Below are 17,495 nucleotides of genomic sequence, written 5' to 3' on the forward strand. Positions count from 1 at the left end.
CCTTTGCGCCTAATGTGGCTTTATGTTGCCGATCTTACCCCGCTAGTCATGATTTCGAAACATTAAGTACAACCCTGAGAACAGAATGCCAAGCCACGATCTGGCCACGTGAATAAGTTGAAGTTACATCCTTCTAACAGGAAAAGTAACTTTCGTTATCATGGAATTATAACAAAACCTGCCAATTCAATATAGATGGAAAAAAAATATTATATGGAATTGAACGAAAATGAAAATTTGCTTGATAATTCAACTACGCTTGTTGGAGAACAATAAAAACACTACACTCAACAAGCCACCAATAAAACTCAACTGCCTAACCTATAACCAAAGTCTCCTTTTAATTTGTTTTTAAAAAAAAGCGCTAGACAAACTTGCCCCGCATGCCGAAGTTGCCCCGATTTCCCCTAAGTATGGTTTTTGAAGGCTGTTGTACAAAAAGTCAGAAAGTAGGCTTAGAGAAAATCGGGTTGTAATATGGAACCTTACTGTATATTTTCAAAAAATGCTTTAATGTAACCAAAAACAAATAGGACAGTACAATGCAAGTTAAATAATTACAAAATCATTTACTCCAATGTATTTTAACGCAAAAATGATTTAATAATAATAATAATAATAATAATAAAGAAATGTACAAAGAAGAAGCTAATCATTTACAAAAATCACAAATATAATGCTCCGTTTCAACATTAGCACAATCTTTATGTGCCCACGTAGCGCACATTAGGCATTGCACCCACACCTCCCCATGACTATCATCTGCAAACAACCCATCACAAAACAGACAAGCAGTGTCATCTTTAAAACCAGGTGTCTCCTCATCAGGCAAGTCAAAAGGAAATTCAACAGATGAGGAGATATCAATAGAGTCATCATCACTTCAATATTGGCACAAGAACAGTGTGCCCATTTATCACAACTGCTACATTTATTGTTATTTTTCAAATAAATAAACATAAAAGCTCGAATTTACTTGTAGACTATTTACTTTACCAGGCGATACTGTCACTTCTCGCATGCTCAGTTTCGCTCTTTTGTAAGCAGACGATATTTTTTTTTTCATTGAAAAAAAAATGTTTATTTCGATTGTTATCTTACATTTTATTTCTTGTTAAAATAGTATTTAAATTAAAAAAATGTTTTCATGAATAAAATAAAACGTAAAAACATTATTTTATGGTTTGAATTTGTTGGTAATACTGAACACCAGGGAAGTTGGGTTCCATATTAAAAGCACCAATACGATTCATATTTCACGCATCTCCATCTTGGGTTAACTTAATTCCTGTCGGCACCAAACTTTAAAAACGTGAAAATCACACAGATTAATATGTACCCCTAAGTCTCAGGAACGGAATACATGCACCAGTGAACCTACAACTACACGATTTATATTTTAAAAATAATTAAATTCACTTAGCATTCAAAACTTGCGAATTTTGAAAAGAAACAAATTTGCTGATTAAATACTAACAACCGTTTAACTGAAGTAAAACGGGTTTTCCCCTCGCTATGGATGTCTGCCTAGTTCAGTTCAGCCACATTCTGCTACAGTTCGCCTTTATTATCAGTTCGAAATGGGGTGATTCCATAATACCCGCAGTGTTCCATAATACCACTTTCTCCTCTAACATTATCCAATTGTGCTTACTTATTAGTGAAGTCTAAAGATTGGTGACACTTTGAATTTCATAGCAATTGGTTTTTGCGACAAGAACACCTATTTGTGGTACATTTATTTGTGACAAAGATCTTATTTTCACTTTACCGAGTGCCTAGTAGGTAATGTGCGGATTACCTAGATACTCTGCACATTATCTAGGTAATTTGAGAAATGGAACAATTTTAGCAACTTTAACGGATCACCCTAGTTAATCTGCAGATTAGCTAGGTAATGTACACATTAACGACTTTCGAGCTTTAGCGGTAACATATATACTAATAAACTATGTGAATTATCAGCAATATATTTCTTTTGTAGCCTTTGATATTTTAAAACATAACACCATGAATAGAGGTTACAATATTGATTTTTATAAAAATACAACATTTTACTATAGTTTCTAAGAAAATATTTATTTATTACAATTAATACAATGACATTTTATAAAATTTTTTTCACAGAATGGTATTGTTATTTTGTTACTTACTATAAAAAATTTACAATAGTATTTGTTATTTTGTGGTCATTTGAATGATGCTGCTTTATTCCCTGCCTGTTTTAAACAAGGATATGTTTTATTCCAAACACCATGTATAAGTAAGTTTTAGAATTTTTTTCCTCTTGTATAATAATAAATATCCATATTGAAATGATAATGATGGTGAATTTATCAAAGAATCTGTAGGAATTAATAAAGAAAGTAATTTGTGGCCACAGTGTTTAGTAATATGAAACTCGAATCCCTGTTTCACATTTACTTTTACATTTTTATCATCCTTGGCTAGAATGAATTCTACCGAGTTAGAGATTGTTATGGAAACTATATTATTTTTGTATACTGGCACAATGAAGTGACCTTCTTTATCAACACCTGGCAAGTTTTCAATCTTTATTCAGTTAGATTGAAAACTTGCCAAGTGTTGATAAAGAAGGTCACTTCATTGTGCCAGTATACAAACATAAATAACAACACGGTTTCGACAACAACAACTATATTATTGTTTATCCAATCGAACATCTATTTTGCATTTTCATTACTCCTAGTTAATGAGGTAGTCATATGCCAGGGTCTAAAGCGAAAATTAGTGGTCAGGTCTTTTTCGAATTATAACTAGACTGAGCCCCTTCACATTTATAATAGAAAATATCTAAATGAAAAAGGAACTCCATTTTCACGCTAATCGTTTAACAAACGAATAAGTTATTAAATGTTTGTATTGAAGTATATCAAAAATGTTTCGATTTATTTATTTTCGATAAAAATTTTGTTTTTAATATTTATACTTTAATTAATTAGACATCGAATTGGATCTATTATTATGATAATTATATTTTATTGTTATTTTGTAAGAATGTAAGCAAACTTCTTATTAAAAATATTTCTTACTAGCTGCAAGGACCCGCTTCGCTGGGTTTTTATTTGTGGGCAAAAAGTAACGATAGTGAAAATTAAGATAATTACATTATAGCCAATCTTACCCGTTTTGACAGAATGCAAGAATTAGGTCCTTCGTTTCAGAGAATTTTTACATCCAGTCAAACGAACTATTGTGAACTTGATCAATTTTTGGAACGTTTACAATCGTTCTATAATTTAAAAAGGTTCGAACATTTCGTTAAAAAATCGAAATATATAAAAATATTTATAACAATGTCTGAAATGTTATTAATTTAATACACTTAAGTACTTAATAAAGACTAAACGTAACAAAAAATCGCATCTAAAATAGTACAGTAGAAGCCGTTTTTCCAGTTAAGCGTTAATCCTCTCCGTCTCCCCCTGGGGGGAATTTTGAAAAATCCCTTCTTAGTGTGCGTTTTCATGACGTACCCTAACTGTCTATCAAATTTCACCTCTTTAGGTTCAGCAGTTTGCTCTGGGCGATGATGAGTCAATCAGTGACTCAGTCAGTCAGGACAAGTAATTTTATATATTTAGATTTACGATTTCTCGAAATACGTTTAAATAATTCGAAGTATTCGAGATAGATGGCAGGTCATTATTCTTACACTTTAGATATGTTCTCGTTTAACTCGTTTAACATTCTCGTTTAACTCGTTCGAATTTACGAACGTACTCATAGAGTACCTGGATTATCAGAGTAGCGACACAGGAGTCATCGTTGTCATGTTCTATCCAATGTCATCACGTGGCCTATGGGTTTACATTATGAAATGACGATTATTTCAGTTTAATAAAGCATTTTATTTGTTTTTTTTTATTCAAGAATATGACAGATGGATGAATCTCACGGGTTCGATAAGTTTTAAATCTCTAGCATTAGTATTTTTAAATAAAAAATTAATTTTATTTACTTATTAGAAAAACTTCTAGATCGAAATTCTAAACGTTATTTTAAAGCAAACGTAAGAAATCAGTCAGTAATTAATGAAATAGATATTTGGCTTGTCAAAACTACTACCGTATTTGCTAAATGGATAGGATTTAATTAATGTTTGTATGTACAACGTACGCGTGCTTACGCAACACGCAAAGGTAAACGTGGGTGTTGGCCTGATTTAACTCTTCTCCTCTCTCCCGGGAAAGCTTTCGAGGGTTTTATTATTAATATTCCTTTCGTATTCTTATTTAACGTCCCGTCTTTACACTGTAAAAACTATCCATTTTTTTTCTTTAAATAAAATAAAGTTACAGTAGTTTGTTCTTACGCTCACCAGAGTAGAGATGTGTCTTTTATGTGTTATTTTGTTATTTCACTACGTAAAAATTTTAACATCGAAGCTTATATTATATTGAAGTACTTAAATATAATAACCAACCAAATAAAAATTATCATATTTATACCTATATTGCATTATTGTATGATAAAAAAGATTTAATAGAATTTTTTACAAGTTTAAAACTTTTTTATATGCATAATAATTATATAATTTCATAGTAATAAAAAGTATCAAGATCATTTATACATTTGTTACAGGTTTTTGAGGTTTGTTCTATACTTGTTATTAAATAACCAGATATATAATGAATTCATTTCTGCATTGTTCAGAGGCGTATTTTCAGCTTCAAAATTTTCTGGTATAACAAATTTATTATATTCTTTGGTGGGTTCTTTGATTACAACAAGAAAAACCAGTTTTCCATATAAAGTGCTGTCGGGAGTCATCCTCCGTGGCATGTCTCATTGCTGTATCTCCCGTGTATCTCATTGCTGTATATTATCAAATACAGTTTGACCGCCCTGTTATATGACATAAAAATTACTTACGAAAATATAATAATAATATCGATTGGTACGAAACAGACAAATGTTGTTCATACAATATCAAAAATTATATACACAAAGTACATTAAACTCTCGATCAACCGAAATAAATAAATAAAATGTTACCTTAATTAATAAATTGCGTGGATAATCCAATACAGCAATATTATTTACAGACCTCACCTAATAACTTGAAATAAACTGAAAACTTCAGCAAAGTTTGACATTTTCTTTCCCCAACTGACCAATATTCTGCAAACCGAAAGAACCATAGAGCGATTTCTCATGACTTGATAATCGAGAATATACCGGAATTATTTTAGTGCCATTTCACTGTATTCGGTAGCTGTTTTCTCTGTTCTAAAATAACTGAAAATTTCCCTTACATCTTGTGTAATAAATGATGATACAAAATGAACGAAATATTTCTTTTATGAGAAACGTTCATGAGATACTGTCCAGAAACGTTCAATGTAAACTTTTTCTTTTCTTTAAATGCGATGTATTACGTCAAATTAGCATTAGAGACATTTAATTTCAGAATTCCATTTCATAATATTATTGAAAGTATAAAAAGTTAAAAAAGACTCACTAAATACACTTAAGACAACTAGTTGTTCTTAAAAAGAAAAGAATTGCGTGTGAATTTCAATGCGAAGGATAGTGTAACGACAGTCTCTTAGTCTGCTTGCCATCAGCAACTTATAGAGACGACTCACTTCTTTGTCTTTTATGCTTATGAGAAACGTCAATTCGAGAATAACGATAAGATGCAAGTAAGAAAATAAAGCTATAAACTGAAGAAATGCTGCGACACAATTTGAGACAAGTTTTCTGCTGGTGACACAAATAATTTACTTTAATTAATGCTTAAAATATGATGGCGCGTTAGCGGAATCTACAAAAACTATAAAACTGCCCTGCACAGAAGCTCTATAAGACCCGAAACCGAAACCTAAAGTTTCAATAAGCGAAATTTGAATTCAGAAAACTGCAGAAGGCGGTGTTTATTCAATCTGACTAAAAACTATACAGGTATCAGAGATAGGCCTGTTAGGTAGTAGGCCCTAACAGGATAATGCACCTCCTTTTCATAACACTATAATATTGTAAACCTATAACAACACGATTTCAGAGACTATGTCTTGTGTTTAAAATCGCACTGCTGTCAATGGCCGGACACTTGGACTATACAGATATCGTGCGTTTCCACACGAATGCACGGCATTATTGTCTTTTGTTCTAGACAATAGAAAGTACAAAAAGATGATTATCATCTAATAAATTTAGTTTATTCTAATACTAAATGAATTGTGTTTACGACAAGTACTATATTTAAGAGGGAGGGGAAAGAAAGGATGAACCTCTGAAATTTTATAGATTATACGTATGATCAACTAATTAAACGCTTATTACTTGAGAATACTTTCATTCATTTAAACTTATACGTAACGTATTTTCTATAAAAATATATGACAAAGAAGAGAAGAGTCAGATTTATTATAACAAGTATTGATTTTAACAAGCTATGATCCCATATGAGGCATAGAAAAAGCAAAAGACTAAATAGAAGAAAAAGATAATATAATTCTGTGATAAGTTTAACAAACAGCAATAACAAGATGCTAAACTAATATTTCAGTTTTTAAGATATGATAATACTATAATATCTTAAAAACTAAAATACAGTATAAGTTTAGCATGTTGTCATATAAAATTATTTAATAACTTTAGTGACTTTTTAATAACGTTTTCCACTTTAAGAGCGTCAGAGGATCTTCCATACAAGCTTATCATGGGTTAAGTAAAGCCCGCAATAGTGAGAAACTAGCTCTACGTATCCGAAAGGATCGTCCCTTGAATAATTCTTAACCTCTTGATGTCAAATTAATTAAAAAAATGGCTTCAGATAAAAAATCTTTCGTTATTATTTAAAAAAAACAACAATTATCTATCTATTGAGAAAGTTTTATTTGATTTTTTTCAATTTGCCAAAATTGGTTCCTAAGTGGCATTTTCCCTCTGGATAGCCAGGTTTAGAGGGGCCTGAAAAATGGCTTCTCTGCACGAGTCGTTATCGTGCTGGAAAGCTGCTGTTCGCACGTAAGCTTTAAATATAATTAAAAAACAAAAACATGCCAAAACATAAAATGAAAATAAATTTATTGACATAAAGACATATTTTAAATAATTACAAATAATAAGAAAAATGAAAAATAATCATAAAATACAATGTTATACACAGCACATTTACGTTTGATTTTATATGTACTGAATATATATAACAATAATAAAATAGATTTATAAAAATTTTTGTATAAAATTTTATTTATTTTATTATGTATTATTTAGATACATTTTATTATTCTTATAACAAACTTGCAACTAGATACCACACACTGCAGTACACTACAAATAGTTAGTTGTCCTTGAAAACAGTTTTTTGTTGATGTTTATGGGTAATTTCTAACAATGTTTGAGGGGGAGTGGTTTTTCTAGACACGTGTATCAGTCACTCCTTAAATACTAAAATATATCACGTTATTTTGTAATCGTTTTTACATTCGTTTATTATGGTATAACTTATATGCTAAGCTTGAACCTCACTAACCTAACATCCTGACAGAAGAAGCTTTACAGGAAAAACTTCCACAAATAATTAATTTATAATACACCATTTTATAAAATATATTTCTATGAAATTTTAATATAAAACTTTATTTCCTTTCTTCCAAAAATCGCAACGGATCACGTGCCGCATTTCAGTGTACAGAGCTAAATGTCCTTAAGAACAGCTGTTGGTAACCAATAGTATACACGGAAAACAGAAACAAATATCATTTAAATTTAATACAGACAATTAAAATAGAGAAATCAGTTTTGACGCATAGTTACAGCATGGCCGCGTTTGAACATAAGCTAAAGTTCGGGTCTCTCTTTATGGCCTCAGGTTTTTAAGCATATCATTATTTGGTGTAGGAATAAAGCCTATTTTGTTCTAGATTAGGGCCATAACAAGTTCCTACACGTGTGCATCACTTACTAGATCTCACCCTTACTGCCCACGAGATGGAAGGGTTAAAATCTAATCAGTAACAAAGAAAAAACATAATTGGACAGTCATGCATAATTTTGTTTTATGCATGACTGTCCAAAGTAAGCGCCATTTATTGCTTAAGTACATTTCGTGTAAAAAAATTACAACTCGCATAATATATTTTTGTTTTGATCAATAATAAACGTGCAATAAAAGTCACGGTGCACGCCGGTAAGTCTGAGTGACTTGATGGCATTTGATAGTGATGACAATTGTGCTGCTGCTTTGCATCGTTTTGTGCTTAACCCACTTCGGTCGAAGGTAATAACTTTTCTTAAACTATTTTAAAATTCTATTATCAATAATTTAATAACTAAATTAATAAATCAGTGTAATAAGTTGTCGAAGTAAACATAAGATGCTTAAAGACTGCTTTCTTTTGTTGTCCGTTGTAAGAAATGAATGTGTAATCTATTGTTCAACTAATAATTGGCTACTATAGTTGACTGTTGCAGTGTTTGAGTTTCTTATGTGAAGTTTTCAGAATGTCCTCGATGTAATGGTGTAATACGGGAACAGGAACGCAAAGAAAACGCACTGTAAGAGGGAAATAAACGACATATTTAGAACATATTTCAAACCGATATTTTCAAAAGCTATTTCCACCTATTGTGATTAGTACCAAATCGTTTTTGTAAACACGTGGCAAAGTAAATATGGTGTGTTACACGAGAAACACGAACAATTTTAAGCATCCCGGGTGGAACCTCGAAACTTACGAATTCGGTATCAATAGTAACTACTATCGGATGCAATTGTCACGCTTTTATATCGAAGTTTCGAGTATGCAACATAAATCTCTCGTTGTTATTAGTTACCTAAATCGAAAATATGATCGAAAGTAGTTAGGACAAGACACCTGTTCTGTTGTTTTTTTAAAATCATTTATAACGGAGTTCGTAAAATCGAATGATAACATTATTTAATGAGCGCATTTATGCAGGTGTCTCTGGCAGATAGTCTTTCCAACAACCTAACTATGGAAACTTAATTCTCTCATTAATATAAAATTTTACCTGAACGGAACAAAGCCATATCGATTTTTCATTCTGTATATTTCTAGAATTTATTTTCTCAGTGTATAATTTAGTTATCATTCGATTTTAATTAACTGTGAAGTTATAAGGTCATATCGATTAGGTTCGAGCGGTGATTATTAATTGATGTCGTGTCGAGGTGATGAGAACAATTACACGTGAGCTATTGTATCATTATCATGCAAATAACTGTTCTATAACTTATTATTTTTTTAAACAAATTATAATTGTAGCATTGTTAATTGCGGTTGTATTACACTTGCGTATTATTTGTCGAAACAATAATTCTTCAGTTTAGATACTATCAGTCGATACTCGCATGTTGCGCCTAATACGTTGCGTGTTACTTTAAATGTAGTTCAAATCAATATAGTGTACAAAAACTCGAGTTAAATTATAAAAAATTATAGTCTATAAAATGTATCGCAACTTAAATGGGATTTGTACCAATGTCGATAAAAGCTCTAACACTCTATTTATTCGTATTAATAAATACTTCAATTAGTGTTCAAAAATGTGAGGCCTTGACAGTAAAGAAAAACATGAGATAGGAACTATACTAATTTATAAAAGGAATAAGGAATCGCTGTTGACTTATGAACAGGACAAGTTTTATGCGCGGGCTTCCCGGGCCTGTGATCAAGATATTTGTAAAAAGAAAACAATAAAAATAAACTAAAAAAATGAGAAACGAAAGAAGTAAGGAATGATAAAGAAGACTATATTTATAGTAGAATTTTCAAGATGTTCGACACAGAAATCTGTTTTTGCCTTTAGTCTGTTACTGTCATTAACTTCAATTATCTGTTATGTGGAACAGAAGGTTCCACATAACAGATAATTGTAATGACATTATAAAAGCAGTATGCAATATTTCTTTATCACGTAACCTCACATGAAAGTCTTTTAAAGAAAATTGTAGTAAATGCAGGAACTTTCTATTCATTTTGGTAAAAGTAATTAAACATGTGTATGAACGAAACACTAACATATAACAGATTATATTATAAATGAGGCTAATTCACAATGGGGTCTGCCTCTCCGGTAATACAACACAAATATGTTGCTGTCTGGCATTATTAAACAAACAAATTAAATCGATTGGAATAAAATAATAGTTATGTGTTGTTCTTAGCTCTATAAATACAAAATTAAAGTGACTAATTAATATTATTTTCATTTTAGTGTCGAACTGGATCGCAGTTGGATGAATATAATACCTACTGATTATGATAATTACGCGCCTCCACTTGTTGATGGTAAGAAAATATTTATAATTATCATCTTTTAATTGGTACAAACACTGAACAGATGTTGAAATCGAAATTTTTACACTTGGTCTTGTTGCAAGAGAGAAATTTTAATGCTCCAAGAAGATAGCCCACTCTAGGTAAGACGGGATCACGACATATTACAGATTGTAGGGCCATACATATCTGAAATGTGTCGGGTCTTGTCTCTGCGACATATAGGACATGTTTGTTAATAATTCCACGATAATATAAAACATCAAAGTTATAAGCATAAATCTGAACCATTAAGATGTTCCCACCAATGTTCAAGCTCATAACATTAGTCATAGATTTTTCCTTGAACAACGAGCTGCCACGTAGATTTTTTCCGATTTTCTTCACTCCACGCGCTTAAAAACAGTGATCAGTTTCCCATAGAAATTACTCACAAGAAAGACTCTTTTTAGCAGATCGCTGATGTGTTGCTTTAATGTATTGCATGAAACTAAAACAAACTATTAAGTATTACTCGCGTGCACTTGTTTCATAATAATCAGTATGATTTTATATAATGACTAGCTGCAAGGACCCGCTTCGCTGGGTTTTTATTTGTGGGCAAAAAGTAACGATAGTGAAGATTAAGATAATTACATTATAGCCAATCTTACCCGTTTTCACAGAATGCAAGAATTAGGTCCCCCGTTTCCAGACTAATTAGAGATCTGGTCCCGATTCTATTTCTAAACGTCTCCTATTTACGTCTAGTCAAATGAACTCTTTTCAACGTTTCTGGAACGTTTACAAACGTTCTATAATCGAACCAATACTCGAATTTTATGTTCGAATTAAATTCGAACAAATTCGAACATAGAATTCGAAATAGAAACCACTTTCAACCACTTTCAGCCCCATATCTCCCGCACCCTTATAGCTATCGAGATGCAACTACCATAGTACACGAATGGAGACTAGGGGCTACTACCAGATACAAACACCATTCATTTGCGATGTGTAATTTTGGCTGAAAAAGTGAAATATAGGGACACACACGTCCATTTATATATATAGATATAGATATAGATTTATACTACCAAGCTTTATAAATACTTTAAATTACTATAATTTGTTTGCTTTTAAAACGATATGAATTTTATGATTTCTAAATTTCTGTTTCTGTTCAGCTTAAAAGGCATTATCAGATATTGATTAAATACAAGTGAAACACTAAATGATACCATTGCGTGACGAAATGTCATAATTTAGTATATTATTAAGATATTATTGAAATAAAATTTTATACATGATTTATATAACATTTTAAATTTATAAATTGCATATAATAAGGCCACTCAAAATTGAAGATGGAAATATTTATTATGTCGAGTTCGATCGAAAATGGAGGAGGTAAGAGTGATGTAACAAGTATTATATATGCTAATACACGAAACACCTCAACATCAAAGACATGCAATGCGAATAGCTTCTGCCCTGCCAACTAACGACGCGGAATAGCGTAGCGGTTTTTACTTATTCCGCATGTTAATATTATTTTTAATATATTAATCTATAGATGACAATTAATCTATGGGAACCTAATGTCAAACATGGGAACTTTCTATACACTAATAAATTGTCAAAATTGGCATTTCGTGTATTAGATTATATAGTATTTGGATGTAGCTGGTATCTTTTCCACTTGAAAATCCATGGGGATGAATGATTTGATGGGATATGGCAATGCAACACACGAGCGATCTGCCAAAAGTGACCCTCTCGACAGGACTTTGTATTTAGGTATTAGACACGACAAGAAAACCTGGAGAAACTTCATATTGTCAGCCCATAGTTAAGCAGCAAACCCGCGACCAACCGCGTCTTGAGTGGTTTCATTCATTCCGTCACAGAAGCACGCCGAAGATAATTTTAAGGCTCACGTAATATAATTTAATTTGCAATAAATATGAGATAATTTTTATTATCAGTTCTGTGAATCGTACGCCAATTTTTAAATGATATTAACATAATTTAAATTAATCTATTTAATTTAAGGTAAACCTGTTACTATTTATATCAATTTGGAAATCATGGATGTGGATGAAATACGAGAGCAGACAATGGTAAATGTCACGTCATTGCTGTTGTGTTCTGACGTTAATATTAGCATATACATAAAAATACATAGAAATATTTTTTCACTTTCAGGACTTTCGTATGTTCTTCTTTTTGAATGCGTATTGGACAGATCCTAGATTGAAACTCGAAGTTCTTAATTTAACACTGTCAAAGATACTTCCTCCTTCCGCAGATGACACTCTGTGGGTTCCGGATTTGATGTTTGACAACACTAAATGGGGTTATCTTTTCCAATATTCCATTCCGAATACTTTCATTTTAATAACTAAGGATCTTATCTTTCGAAAAAGCACAAGGTAAGATTGAAATTAAAGATGTGCTTATAAGTAACACACGAAAGAGCAACCGTAACTTGGTATGTGCCAAAAGAAAAAAAAGGCAAAAAATAAAATTTTGCACAGAAACACATGAAAAACTAGTTACGACACTGCAGGTAAATAAGCAATCCAAGACCATAGCCTGTTTCGTGGCCTGCTTGCCAGTTAAAAGTACTTAAATTTAGGCTATTAAATTATATAGATAAGAACTTTATTATTATTTAAGATTGCAGATAAAATTATTTATATACAAGTAGTTTAAAAATAAGAAACCAATTTTAAGGCTACATCTAAGAATTTATTCTGCAACCAGTTGAGTAACTTTCCCTACAGTACATTTAAAACTGTTGTGACGCCATCTTATTTGATATTTTATGAAAATCTTTTATATTAATAATTAAAAAATGAAAACTGTTCAATGATCAGTTTTGACCTATCTCTATACTTTCCCTCTGTTAAATACAACAGTGGAGAATGTAATAATGAAAAAATAGATCAAAATATTAAGTTTTATTTATTTTGAATTTCTGAATATGACATTTTCTTTCTTCGTCGGTAGGACATTCTGGATGTTTTTGAAGAAGCTTCAACTAAAACAAGTAATAAATTTTATTATTCAAAATGATAAATACGTAATTTTTCTTCCAATAGATATAGCTTTCGTGTGGCATGCCCTATGGATTTACATCGTTATCCCCTTGATATTCAAGACTGCGTATTTAAAATTGGTTTGTGTAAGTAAATTTAATAATTGATTTAACGTGTATTTACTATGAATCATGATAATGGGGTCTAATAAAAATGTAATAAATTATATAAAGGCCGGCCACAGATATTTTAAAATATACGGAGAAAGCCATATATCATACAAACAGTCCTATTCCTTTATTTTCTATTAAAGCTAAATAATTGCTATGTAATTTGGCAGGTGGCAGGCTGCAAAATTGCTATCTGTTATTAAATATAATAGACCGTCCTGAGTCATACCTCGTACCAAATTGCTTAGTATTTATTTATCATTAATAGCCCAAAAAACGAATTCAGCTTTCCGTTTGAAAGAATTATCGAGTTATTTGTATTTATTATAGAAAGTCATATATTTGAGTAATTAAGAGTGTAAAATTTTTCTTGCAGTAAACTATTTTTTAGTTGAATAAGTACAACAATGTATTTATAGTATAAAATTTTACTTTAAAACTTTATATTTGTGTTCTATATTGAAGGTATTCCCGCTCTATTATGCAATTTTTTAGTAAAAAATACAGCAGAAAAGGTACGCCTGGAATGGTGTGATGTTGACAGTAGTCCATGTAAGTACTTGGGACCAAGTATTGCACTAATGGAAGACATTCAACCATTGAAACACGAGATGAAGGTACCCAAACCTCGTAGCAAAATCGAAGTTTGGACGACTGGAAAGTTTTCTTACAAATTACTTATAAAACTGTGTTATTATTAGTTTTATAGAGATAATTCTTTTTGTTTACAGGTAATTACAGTTATCTGTATGCGAAATTTACTTTCATTCGGCGATTAACTGGTAGTATACTCAACGTTTACTTGCCTAGTACTCTAGTAGTAACTATGTCCTGGCTATCATTCTGGTTAGATGTGAATGCAGTTCCCGCTCGTGTTACGCTCGGTGTTACCTCTCTTCTTACCATCATCACTCAAATGCTGCAGTCTAGATCGTACACTCCGCCAGTGGACTATGTAAAAGCTGTGGATATTTGGCTGCTTGCATGTATGTTTTTCGTCACAGCTTCGTTGATAGAATACGCATTTGCTCTTCAATCTGTGGAATTTAAAGAAAAAGTAAGTTTAAATGTATTAGTTATTTGAGAGATATATCAAAATGATTATGAAATTGGGCACAAATTATTGACAGTAGCGCACAATAAAGAAAATTCAGCTCTAATGTATGTGCTCATTGTACCCTACTACTAATGAGGTAAAATAATAATGCCTGTGCTATTTGTCGCGATCTCTATATTTTCGTAAATTGCGGATTTCATATCCATATTTAAACAGCAAAGTTTTTCAGAAACACTGCAAACACTTTACATCCTTTAGAGTAACGATGCGAAAACAGACAAAATAAATAAATTGGTAGATGGATGAAAATAGATGGATGGATAAATAAACTGATATTCACTGTGAAGATGTTTTCAGTTTCGTTAAAGGCTGACAAGAGGAAAAAAAACCAAGCCTGTATCTTTCGAGTCTGAGAGTGACAGGGTTTGAGCCTCGCAGTCTGCCTGAGTAGGATTTAGATTCGAGCCATAAACTGTAGAATAAAATTTTAAATTATATTTGTAAATAAAATAAATTTAATTTTAATCAATGTAATTTAAAGCGCATAAAAGTGAAAGAGAATTATGATAAATCGAAAGCGTAATGTCACCACAAGGTACAAAAGGTAAAATGCGTAGCCACAAGATCTATAATCGCTATCCATTGTTCAGTCAGATCGCCTATATTGTGCAGCAGTCCAGATGTAAATCGGAAAACTCGTAATCATCAGACTCTTAAAATGCGTGTTCATATAAAATATTGCCAGAATGTTGAAACGTCTGATAAAAACTACTATAACGAGCTCGCGCTGTATAGAAAAATCCAGCAAATTGTTCCCCCAGAAACCTACCAATTGTTAAACACAGAAAAAAATCCTAGAAATTTTTCTGCATTTCACCACGTTTCCACATTTCCGAGTACAAAAATGTAAAAATATTGAGTGTGACTTTTTAATCGATCGCCGTACTTTTCCTGTGTTATAACAGATGGAAAAGGAAAAGAATTTTCTGGGATTGTTTGAAGTCATGAGAAAATCTCTGCAGCAAATATGTGTTTATGTGCGTGCGTAAGTGTATAGATATGCAAAAAATAGAAATTTTAAGAATGATTGTCGGTTTTAATTTTATGATCCTTTTCACGATATCTGTCAAAATTATGCATTTAAAATACTATTTGTGCAATTAAATAATTAAGTATATTCCATTTCTTTCTATAAAACTTTTTTTAAAACAGAATATGCTTTTGTGTGCAATACATAAAAACGTTGCAGAAATAATCAATGGATTCTCAACCTCATATAATTTTCAAATCGGATTGGTACGTTTAGCGCCATCTGTTAGCGTAATATATTATTTACTGATCGATTTCTGTTAGGTTAGGTGTTTCCTAACAGAAGACTCCTGTAGAATAAACGGCCTCAGGCGTTGGTATGAAGATAAATAAATAAATATACAAAAAAATATTAAGACAAGGCACGAAAATGATCTGTACAGCTTTATGTACGAAAGTTCTTAAAAATTTATCTATAAGTTGGCTACACTATAAAGCATGGACTCTTCCAAATAATACAATGCCTAAATCTTAAAGAAAAAATAGAAGACCTATTTTGTCACACTCGGACTTACAGAAATGTGTTTGTTTTATCAGCAACAAACAAAAACGAAAAAAATAAAGCAATCTTATAAGGTGAAATAAATTGCTTACAGGAATGCATAATAGAGAGGCTGAAAGGGCAATTATTCCTCTTAGTTGTCTGGGAATAGTTTTAAGGACAGCATCTCCAGACGACTGTAATGGAAACAATATAGACCAGAATTTGTTAAAAGTTAAATTTTTCATCAGATATATTTATAGTATTTATTTACACTAAAATAAAAAGCAAACGATTACATTTAATAACTTTAAATTATTAAAACTCAATTTGCATCATTGACAATTCCAAGAGCAAACACTAATTTTTTTGCACTAATCGTTCAGCAAAAGAGTTGCAGAGAAGCAGAACTGCGACTTACATTTCGTTAATTTCTGAAATGTTCTAGCAACGTCTATAAATATGTTTATAAACCTGGTTCTAGAAGCTTCTAGTTGCGACGCGTAATACACGAGATGGTTCCAGGCTTTCTAGCCCACTCACTTGTAGTATAGAAGGCCTGACTTACCAAAAGACAAATTAACGGATATAGAAGTTAAAAAATGACCTGTTTAACGAAACAAATATTTTTTTCTGCCATGTGAAAATCATTGGCAATTATTGACAATTCTAAGCATTATTCAATGCACTACATATTTATCAGCATGCTTCGAAGTCTTTAGAGAATTCTCATGATCGTCCTACCTCCAGTGGACGCCAAGCTCGGTTTGTGATCTGCTTCTGTCCCATAGATGATAGTGCTAAATGTGTCAGTATTGGAGGACTGGTATCATCGGGAATACCTACTGTAAACACGCCAATTGTATCAATGCTTTAGGGTTGCTGCAAATTCTGTAGTGTCATTTTCAGTCTGTAGTTATATACTGGCGCGTAATGTTTTGTATCATCGATTGTACTCATCGAAATGGCACACTGTAATTAATACCTTTTACAGCTGTAATTTGTAACTAATTACGATGCGTGTCAGGTTTGAAATCCCAAACTACTCCTTTCTTTTCACTATACTCATACCCATTCCATCAACCTCCCCTACCGCATTCGTTCATCACCTATCAGTACCTTACCTCCCTCTTCTATTTTTTAACTCACTGGCTAAATCCCATATCTCATAGAACAGCCAATTAACTCTACCTTCAGTAGTAGTATGCTTCAAAGAGTGAAGACCTGGCTTAGGAGCACTCTGGGAGAGTAAAGACTGACTGGCTTATGACTGATGAGCGTGGATCAAAATTTTGTGAAAGAACACTATGAAATGGTGAAAAGAAAGTTATAGAAAAATTTTCGGTAAATCAAAGAAGTTATTATTAATATAAAATTCTAACTCAGTTCACTACATTTTAG

The 17,495-nt window shown here is 31.7% G+C and overlaps 1 protein-coding gene across 4 annotated transcripts; it reads left to right on the forward strand.

The window, feature by feature from the left end:
• Positions 1-2,134: 2,134 nt before the first annotated feature.
• LOC111639588 (glycine receptor subunit alphaZ1-like) lies at positions 2,135-14,766 on the forward strand. 4 transcript variants are annotated; one of them, XM_023385479.1, is made up of 8 exons: positions 2,135-2,263; positions 10,213-10,286; positions 12,309-12,376; positions 12,462-12,688; positions 13,361-13,443; positions 13,963-14,124; positions 14,199-14,249; positions 14,319-14,766. In XM_023385479.1, exons 1-8 carry the CDS (start codon positions 2,256-2,258, stop codon positions 14,549-14,551), a joined length of 906 nt encoding a protein of 301 aa, XP_023241247.1. In that variant the 5' UTR covers positions 2,135-2,255; the 3' UTR covers positions 14,552-14,766. The 4 variants fall into 4 exon arrangements, with proteins under 4 accessions (XP_023241247.1, XP_023241245.1, XP_023241246.1 ...); XM_023385477.1 differs by having other exon boundaries at positions 14,199-14,766; XM_023385478.1 differs by lacking the exon at positions 2,135-2,263 and adding an exon at positions 8,407-8,529 and having other exon boundaries at positions 14,199-14,766.
• Positions 14,767-17,495: the final 2,729 nt, after the last annotated feature.

Source organism: Centruroides sculpturatus, unplaced genomic scaffold, assembly GCF_000671375.1.
Source record: "Centruroides sculpturatus isolate CEXI.00-Female unplaced genomic scaffold, Cexi_2.0 scaffold889, whole genome shotgun sequence".
Taxonomy (NCBI): Eukaryota; Metazoa; Arthropoda; class Arachnida; order Scorpiones; family Buthidae; genus Centruroides; species Centruroides sculpturatus.